The 9,685-nt window shown below is 43.8% G+C and overlaps 1 protein-coding gene across 1 annotated transcript; it reads right to left on the bottom strand.

The window, feature by feature from the left end:
- Positions 1–3,719: 3,719 nt before the first annotated feature.
- On the bottom strand, positions 3,720–9,579 carry sfxn2 (sideroflexin 2). The gene is made up of 12 exons (XM_029640178.2): positions 9,468–9,579; positions 6,505–6,808; positions 5,958–6,128; positions 5,718–5,816; positions 5,520–5,595; positions 5,345–5,430; positions 5,176–5,236; positions 4,995–5,061; positions 4,748–4,797; positions 4,487–4,536; positions 4,260–4,307; positions 3,720–4,138 (listed from the first exon to the last, which is right to left on the bottom strand). The coding sequence occupies exons 2-12, from the start codon at positions 6,657–6,659 to the stop codon at positions 4,039–4,041; spliced, it is 963 nt and encodes a 320-aa protein (XP_029496038.1). The 5' UTR covers positions 6,660–6,808; positions 9,468–9,579; the 3' UTR covers positions 3,720–4,038.
- Positions 9,580–9,685: the final 106 nt, after the last annotated feature.

The following is a 9,685-nucleotide window of genomic DNA, read 5'->3' as shown; positions in this document are numbered from 1 at the left end:
ACTTCACCGGCTCCGATGCTCGTCGGATGTGGCAGGGCTTGCGAACAATTACAGACTACAAAGGGAAGCACAGCCGAGCGCTGCCCAGTGACACGAGCCTACCAGACGAGCTGTATTACTTCTATGCTCACTTCGAGGCAAGTAACACTGAAACATGCATGAGAGCATCAGCTGTTCTGGACGACTGTGTGATCACGCTCTCCACAGCCGATGTGAGTAAGACGTTTCAACAGGTCAACATTCACAAGGCCAGACAGATTACCAGGATGTGTACTCCGAGCATGCGCTGACCAACTGGCAAGTGTCTTCACTGACATTTTTAACCTCTCCCTTTCAGAGTCTGTAATACCAACATGTTTCAAGCAGACCACCATAGTCCCTGTGCCCAAGAACACTAAGGTAATCTGCCTAAATGACTACCGACTCATAACACTCACGTCTGGAGCCATAAAGTGCTTTGAAAGGTTGGTCATGGCTCACATCAACACCATTATCCCAGAAACCGTAGACCCACTCCAATTTGCATACAGCCCCAACATATCCACAGATGATGCAATCTCTATTGCACTCCACACTGCCCTTTCACACCTGGACAAAAGGAACACCTATGTGAGAATGCTATTCATTGACTACAGCTCAGTGTTCAACACCATAGTGCCCTCAAAGCTCATCACTAAGCTAAGGACCCTGGGACTAAACACCTCCATCTGCAACTGGATCTTGGACTTCCTGACGGGCCGCCCCCAGCTGGTAAGGGTAGGTAACAACACATCCGCCACAATGATCCTCAATACAGGGGCCCCTCAGGGATAAGTGCTCAGTCCCCTCCTATACTCCCTGTTCACTCATGACTGCATGGCCAGGCACGACTCCAACACCATCATTAAGTTTGCCAATGACACAACAGTGGTAGGCCTGATCACCAACAACAACGAGACAGCATATAGGGAGGTCAGAGACCTGGTCGTGTGGTGCCAGGACAACAACCTCTCTCTCAACGTGATCAAGACTAAGGAGATGATTGTGACTATAGGAAAAGGAGGACCGAGCACGCCCCCATTCTCATCGACAGGGCTGTAGTGGAGCAGGTTGAGAGCTTCAAGTTCCTTGGTGTCCACATCACCAACAAACTAACATGGTCCAAACACACGAAGACAGTCGTGAAGAGGGCACGACAAAACCTATTCCCTCTCAGGAGACTGAACAGATTTGGCATGGGGCCTCAGATCCGCATAAGGCTCTACAGCTGCACCATCGAGAGCATCACTGGTTGCATCACTGCCTTTATGACAACTGCTTGGCCTCCTACCACAAGACACTACAGAGGGTAGTGCGTACGGCCCAGTACATCACTGGGGCCAAGCTTCTTGCCATCAAGGACCTCTATACCTGACGGTGTCAGAGGAAGGCCCTAAAAATGGTCAAAGACTACAGTCAACCTCATCATAGACTTTTCTCTCTGCTACCGCACAGCAAACGGTACCGGAGTGCCAAGTCTAGGTTCAAGAGGCTTCTAAACAGCTTCTACCCCCAAGCCATAAGACCACAGCTTCTACCCCCCCCTCTTTTACACTGCTGCTACTCTCTGTTATTATCTATGCATAAGTCAATTTAATAACTGTACCTACATGTATATATTACCTCAACTAACCGGTGCCCCGCACATTCACTCTGTACCGGTACCCCCTTTATATAACCTCGCTATTGTTATTTTACTGCTGCTCTTTAATTATTTGTTCCTTTTATTTATTATTTTTCTTTAGGTATTTTTCTTAAACTGCATTGTTGGTTAAGGGCTTGTAATTAAGCATTTCACTGTAAAGTCTACACCTGCTGTAGATTTCACCTGCTGGATAAATCTGAAGCATCCGGTTGGAATTTCCCCTCCCCGCCAAATATGATAAGGATAGTATACCCAGTAGCCGACCGTGGGAGTATGGAGCTGAGCCGACATTCTTTTATTCTAATTGAAGAAAACCCCGATCTCAATACAGTTCTGTTCCAAAAACTAAAAATCTGTTACGAAGAGAGTGCGCTAGGTTTTTGTAAATGTGACCCTTTGCCAAGGTTTCTCAAAATTACATCGTTTACAATGAGTGCAAAGGCAAACGAGCATTTCAGACGGAAGGCGTTCCCTACCGAAAATATGCAAATAAATGTTAGAACGCGCCAATAGGATATCGCTAGCTTATGCTTGTTCTGCCCACCATTTTTAATATGCTCCCGTTGAAAACTGGGTTAGTTATACAAATATTTGCTGCTGTGGAGCTGATCTGTCCATAAGGAAACATTGCCCCCTGGTGGTTATTTTGTATCACCACAACATACCTCAGTATGTCGTGACTGTAGTAGAGGGAGGAACTAGACTCACCAAGGCAGCTTAGTCAATGAGAATCAATTATACTTGTCAATAACAATCAGTTGTCATTATTGACTTCTTCACAACTCAATTGCTTCACTTCTGAGCATGTGAACACAAACCTAGAACACTAAAAACCGTGGAACCATAGACTCAGAACACTGATAACTAGAGCTGAGGGCAAAACCTAAGAACATTCTATAGAACACCTGCATGAAGGCTTAAGTAATGATCTATTCCTGATATGGCATTACATTGTTTGAGTAATACACTACTCTTTATTTGCACCCAACACTGAGATGTGTACACACACACAGTTGGTCATATTTGAATCCAAGGTCAAGAGTCACTAACACAGGTTGATTCGCTATATAGTGCTCTAATTCTGGTCAATAATAGTGGACTATATAGGAAATAGGGTGCCATTTGGAATGCATGCAAAATGTCCAAAAAGTCATTGTCCTTCCAGCCAGTTATGGAATGTGTGATTGGAGATACTCAGACAGTACAAACAGTGCATGATGAATAGCATCACTTGAATTATACACTGTGGCACATTAACATTGAGATAGTAGCTAGGTTTCCATTCAATTGGCGAGATTTTCAAGCGAATATTCTAAAAACTGCTTAAAAAAAGCTTATTTCCCACTAGAGATATGTTTTCATCAAATTGACTTGTTGCGGATAAAAGTCTGTGCGTGATGACATAGTGCACATAAAGTAACTTTTGCAGTTAAATTCTAATGGACTGAATAAAAAAATACAAGTTAAAATGGGTTTCCATTGCATTTTTCAACTCAACTGCTGTTTTTGCCATGCCAAATTTCTTTTTTTGTATTTCTGTCTGTAATAAAGCACTTTTGTGGGGGAAAACTCATTCTGATTGTCTGTGCTTGGATCCCCAGTGGATGGGCCTGGCTCCCAAGTGGGTGGTCCTATGCCCTCCCAGGCCTATCCGTGGCTGCGCCCCTGCCCAGTCATGTGAAACCCATAGATTAGGCCCTAATTGATTTAAATTGACTGATTTCCTTATATGAACTGTAACTCAGTAAAATCATTGAAATTGTTGCATTTATATTTTTGTTCAGTATATTTATGTTTATCAAACGGCAGCCAAGCATCGATCATGTCACCAGAATAAGACCCTCGATATTTAGTGGAAAGGTGCATCAAGCGCCTCACCATGCACTTTCATCAGTTACTCACAACTTATTTCCTCTGTAACCTAATAAACTGTATGCTTTTCTGAGTCATAGTTGGAGGACCACACAACATATCAAGTTTACTTCAATATGATGGTTATTATAAATGTGTTTCCACCACCATTTCTCGCAGAATTAATTTTACAGACACAAAAAGATCCCACTTTGTCAAGTGTATTTTGTTTTGTCAACATTTCGAAAGTTTACAGACAAATCTGCTGTTTCCATCAGGCCTCGTGACATTTTTTTTATCCAACATGTACTTTACTCGCATAAAAAGGTGGTTTGTGGTACAAAAAGAGAATTCAAACACATTTGAACATCTCCCTTAGAATTACAAAGATTCTTTGAAAATAAAGACAAACAAGGAGAAAGCTATTTATCCTATGAACCGAAGATGCTGATTGGCTCATCTATAAAAACTTTCAGATTCTCTCCCTGATTGGACAATGATTAAGAAGGCAGATGTGCGTGTGTTCATAGGCCCTTGTTGAAGTAGACGTATTGTACACTGTCCCCGTAATGACACAAGATGGACTCCCTTAGCTCTGGCTCCAGCTTAGACACAGCCATGGAGCTGAAAGAAAGGGAGAGGAAGAGTGAGAGAGACCTAAACCAAGGAAGAGCCTAATACTAAAACAGCTACTAACATCATGAAGGCGCAAAACTGAATGCTGCCCAGTCGACAGGCTACTTACCATTGCTGAGGGAACAGGGAGCAGGCTGCAGGCACCATGAAGACCAGGCTGCAAAACAGACATAGTTAGGTGACTGTGCCTACTGAGACATGTACGTTACATCCCAAATGGTACCCTATTCCCTACATAGTACACTACTTTTGACCAGCCCCGCCCTCCCCCCCAAAAAACAACCCTGAACCAAACAAATCTTCCTGGTGCAACCTACTAAAAACAGTCCTACTTACAACGCTCCCACCATTATGACTTGTAAAGGTCCGTGGAAGAAGGTGATCCTCTGTTAACCGAAAGATAGAGCTTATTAGCAATAAACTGCAATGCAACGCAAGACAGAATCTGCACTGTCAGCATGTTTAGTCAAGAACAACGTAACTGTGGATATTTAGTCAATAGCACTGTAACTAGGAATGCTTATTCAATAACTTTGTAGCTAGCTAGCATATGCATGTCTAGTAGCAGTATTTGGTGTATTTGAATAAAAGACCCACCTGCATAAACTTGAATTTCTCAAGTCTCTGCATGATGACGGGGAGAATGACTAGGAGAAGAGAGGGGGAAAGGGAGAAAAAAAAAGTGATAAAGGAGAGGGTGGCAGGTGGAAACAAGAGGAGAGGAATGAGTCATTGAAGGGAGCAACAGGGTCACACCAACACAGCTCCACTTTCCATTGTCTATGGAGCGAGGACTGAGCTCAAACTCTACAACTCCCCTCCTCCTTAAACCTCTGAAACGTACTCATGCCCGGTGCTGCCATGGTAATTCGGGAAATGACCACCTGGGTGATGCCCTTCACAGCTGCTTTCTGGAAAGAAAGAAATTGTGGGAACGGAGGTGTAGGTACAATGTAATTGCGCTGCTCTTGTGTAACAGTCAGAAATTGGATAATTAAATATCCAGACATTCCCAGTGCTGTTACCTTGGAATGGCCAAGTTTGTTTCCATTCTCATCTGTTACAGCTATGCCATTCAGGAGCTCCCTGAGAAAATAGAAGGTCAACAACTCACAGTTGTCTTCATGGGGGACGCTAATACACTATCAGAATAGATGCTAATACTCAAGTGACTTCAATTGAGCATGTACTCACTGTTGCCTCATCATTGGAATATTGACACAGTTAGCGGACGCCACGGCTGCAAACGGAACCCAGCGCGCCACCAGCGGAGGGGCCCTCTACAGAGGAGGGCGGAGACAAGACGACAAGGGGAAGTTGAACATGTAATCAAATCAAACCAGTCTGTGTTGTGTTCTTTGAACTGTACCTTTGTGTAGAAGTTAAGTCCCACAGCAGTGGCTAGAGCAGTGCTAGTTGCTGTTAAATAGGCTACTCCGATTTGACTGAAGGGGTAGAGAAAAGAGATTGAGTATAAGACATTTAAATAGCTCTTAATATTCTCCATGTACATTGCAATACATTCACCACAACAGTGTGTGGGTGCGTGTGGTCTGCAGGGTCTTACTTGGGTGTGATGGGGGAAGCAGCATTTCTGTTGGTGTAGTTGACCAGAGCATTAAAAGACTGATTCACCCACTGCCAGAACACTACAGCAGGGACTGTCCTAGAGAGAAAGAGAAAATGATAGAAAGAGGAAGAGTGGGGAAAGAGGAATATAAATGTAGGATTAGAAGTCACCGCTCCAAACTCACCTATGGTCGGCTAACGTAAAGATCGGTTGTCAAATCTGTGTGTGTGTGTGTACCTGTAGAACTGTAGCATACCGCCTGTTATGGCCATCCCTCCGGGCACCTGGAAGGACATTCGACCAATCAGATTCATGCGATCGCCAGTGTCAGGGTGAAAGGCAGAGTCATAGAGCTTCTTGGCGTAGTGCAGCTGTTCCTCTGTGGTGCCGGGGGGAACGGACCCCGCTCTAGAACAGGAGAACCACACAGAACCCAAATTCTCATCACAGGGAACAAAAACTGTAGACATAATGGAATTACAACTTCAGTGGTATAATAATATAATTTGGTGGTGCTTAATTATATTTGTCCTATTAGACACATGTACAAGTGTGTATTGGAAATGTGTTTCCATATTATCCTAACTCCCCCTGAGACACCAGCAGAGAGTTGTGGTCAGAGCCAGGGTCCAGCATTTTACCAGTGTTTCCGGAGCAAATAGGGTTAAGTGCCTTGCTCAAGGGCACAACAGATGTTTCTACTTGTCGGCTCTGGGATTCGAACCAGCAACCTTCGGGTTACTGGCCAAATGCTCTAACCTCATGGTGTCTGTGTGTGCGTTACCTGCAGCTCTCCACCAGTGCTTTAGCCTCATCCAGTCGTGAGTCCGGCAGTAGTGCTGTCCTCCAGTCTGTGATGTTGGCAAAGTGCTTCAATCTTCCCATAAACGTGGACTGATCCCACCGTGGCACGTCAATGTCAAACCCGCTCACTGCCATCGTGACCCTCCACCTCACAACCTAGGTCTAAAGTCACAAATATGGTCTCCAATCCACCTCACCTGTCCAAAACAGAGTCGAGCCTGCAGTCAATGTTTGGCTTCTTGGTCCTGTACCAACCTGGTCCACTCAGCGCTTCCAGTCTGACTCTGTAAAGACAGAAACACATGAGTCTTCCTGTTTTCAGTTGTTAGAATAGCCTTGACTTTAGTATAAGCTTTAAAAAATAAAAAAGTGTAGAACTAATCTTGGGACCACATACAGTATGTTATTACAGTATCATATAATTTGCATCCTCAGTATCCTTTGTAAAAAAATAAAATAATAAAATCTCTCCTCCCAAGGTTCTCTGGGTAACCTACTTTCTAACCAATCAGACCTGCTCAGAGCAGAGAGCTATAACTTTTGAACCCAGCCTTGGGGCAGCCCTCCCTGTGGTTCCTGCAGTGTCCCTCTGTCTCTCACTCAGCAAACAACTAATCAGAGTTGATTCTCTCACAGGAGACTGAGTAACAGAATCAGTTTAATTAATAAACCACCCTTCCAGAGTTCCCTCAAAGTTCATCTGGGGTCACAGTGTGGCATTGATGGCATCAGAGCATTTCCTTCCTACCCATTTCAAACAGCCAGAGAGAGTGCGTAGCATCTGAAGCAGCAAAAAAACAGTATGTTGACCAGGGTTAAATCTCAATAGACTGAAAGTGGCTTCCTCTACTTGTCTCCTTTCTTTCATCTGTATTGATGTTAAAAAAAATGGATAAGTTCAAACAGATCTCCAGATTAAAGTATTATCTCTAAGGTTTTTAGATCAGAGCAGTGCATGCAAAAAGACTAGGGGAGGAGGGATAGGAGGCCATTCTAGAGTATTGAAATGCACCCAGGACAGCCAGGCTAGAAGCAGGCTGGATCCAGAGCTGGTCAGAGCTGTTTGTTTGAACAGCAGGGTCATGCACTCTCTGCTGTAGCTGCACAATGAGCAGGAATGAACCCAGACCAAGCCCAGCATCTCAGTACAGCGACATATCACTAGATCACTGACCAAGTCAATGGATGAATAAACATTAATTAATGAACAAACGTTTTGTATGAATGTTGTGAAGAGAGATAGAGTAAGGGCCGAGGGAGAGAGAGGACGATGTGAATTAATAACAAGGGGGTCAGAGTTGAAGACAAGCCTGAAAGTGTGTGATGTGGTTGAGAATAAAGTAAGGATATTATCAACCACAGGTATTTATTTCCCCCAGGGCGGGCTAGTTAGACTGGACTTCAATCATCAACAGCTGCATCTCAATACTCTAGAGTGGCCCCTCTCCTCTCCTTCATCTGCACTGATCTGAAAACACAGGGTGTGAAACTTTTGCTTGACGACTCAAACTGAATTCTTCCGCTGCTATATGATCGCAGAAAATACATGTTTGTGAGTGTGGCTGGGCAGTTGGTCCCCAAGTGTCCGGTCTGGAGGGTGAAGTCACAAGCTCTACTGGTCGGCTACTGCATAGCAACATAGAGGTCCAAAAGCCCTGATCTGCCCTATGTAATTTACGATTGTCAGAACTTTTTGGGGCTCTAGAATCTGTTTATTGTGATCATGTTCGATCCCCACTGTGAATTCTTGGAAAGTCATCTACAAATTGAGATATTTCATTAACTAGTGATCAATTCTGACTACTACATTTGTCGCCACACAGGACCACGTGCTGACAGACCAACCATGGGCTGCAGTCTAGAGGCTCTGGTTGACTCTCAGGCAGGATGAAAACTACTATGTCGACCATAATCCTTTGCTGGTGCCATTCAGCCAGAGTTAATTTTGAGGAGATGGGAAACTCCATTAGAATCTTATTAATCCCCATTTTGTACGCTGCCCACGCGTCGTTAATGTGCCCCGCTGTGCATTCTGGGAGATTCTGGGACAAGGAGAGCGCTCCTTCAGGGAGTGCATTGAGCTCTAGGTCAAAAAATAAACATTAGCATGAATTTCGTGAAACAAGAAGTACAACATTACACATCTTTTCTGAGATAGTTAAATTGTTCTAGTAATATCGTAAGGCTTTGGAATCGTGACATGACTTTCAGGCTGGTTTCTCTACTCAAATGCCGCATTCAAAACAACTGGAAACTCGAAAATCTCAGTCGGAGCTCGTTTTTTTCCCGAGTTCCCAGATGTCTTGAACACCCGGAAGTAGGAGATTTTTGAAGGCGGCATGCTTCAATTTCAAATACTTCCGGCTTCATGCACCATCGGGAGATGTTTTTAAGATTGTGTATGACGTAAGCGCTAACACTAGCTACTGGTTTTAAGGTCTATGGGAGCAATGTGGTTGGGTTGACATGCAAGTGAAACCTGTTCTTCAGAACCGGTGCAAATAAAGGAAAGGAAATGAGGAGGAGAAGCAAAGATAAATTAGATTTGCCGAGTCTGTGTAGTTAAAACATGAGAGAACTAGTAACCTAAAAAGGCTTTAGTAAAGACATGTCGATGTGCAATTATCTGCAGCAGTAAACAAGTAGCTAGCTAGATTCAAAGCAATTGTGCAAGACTGTCGATAAGCTAGATTAATTGTTGACATCCATCCTGTGCCTCCAAGTCTAGAACAGCTGCACTCATCCTTATGCATTATTGGACCATCATATTGACTAGCCTAGTTAAATTAAATTAAATAAGCTATCATTCAGACTGATGCAACTTGCCTGTCACGTTACCCGCATTTTGCGAAGCATGCTAGCAGCTTTGTCCAGAAATGAGGGAAGAGAAAACACGAACTATATCAATATCTGCAACAAAGTAGCAGAATAAACATACGTTACCTTTCAGCGCTGGACTGCAAGATGACACAATGTCACTTGCTAAATGTTTCAAGTCAAGATCTCAGCAGTTGGTGTAGTAGGGGAGGGTGCACGTGGCACCGCTTCCTCCAATCACAGCCTGGGGCAGCTCCCTTTCCGAACTTCGGCCTCCATAAATAAATACTTTTTAATCAAATAAAAAAAATACTCATATGTACTTTCAGTCATCTCATCTTTTA

This window comes from Oncorhynchus nerka, linkage group LG28, assembly GCF_034236695.1.
Source record: "Oncorhynchus nerka isolate Pitt River linkage group LG28, Oner_Uvic_2.0, whole genome shotgun sequence".
Classification (NCBI taxonomy): domain Eukaryota; kingdom Metazoa; phylum Chordata; class Actinopteri; order Salmoniformes; family Salmonidae; genus Oncorhynchus; species Oncorhynchus nerka.
This window is presented reverse-complemented; position numbering and strand designations above follow the sequence as displayed.

What these genes read in the sequence shown, in the direction of transcription:
- sfxn2 (XM_029640178.2), bottom strand. Translation starts at nt 6,659, where the DNA reads ATGGCAGTGAGCGGGTTTGACATTGACGTGCCACGGTGGGATCAGTCC. An exon ending in GACTTAACTTCTACACAAAG is followed by an intron (nt 5,431 to 5,519) that starts GTACAGTTCAAA and finishes CCTCCTCTGTAG; the next exon opens with AGGGCCCCTCCGCTGGTGGC. An exon ending in CATGGCAGCACCGGGCATGA is followed by an intron (nt 4,798 to 4,994) that starts GTACGTTTCAGA and finishes CTCTTCTCCTAG; the next exon opens with TCATTCTCCCCGTCATCATG.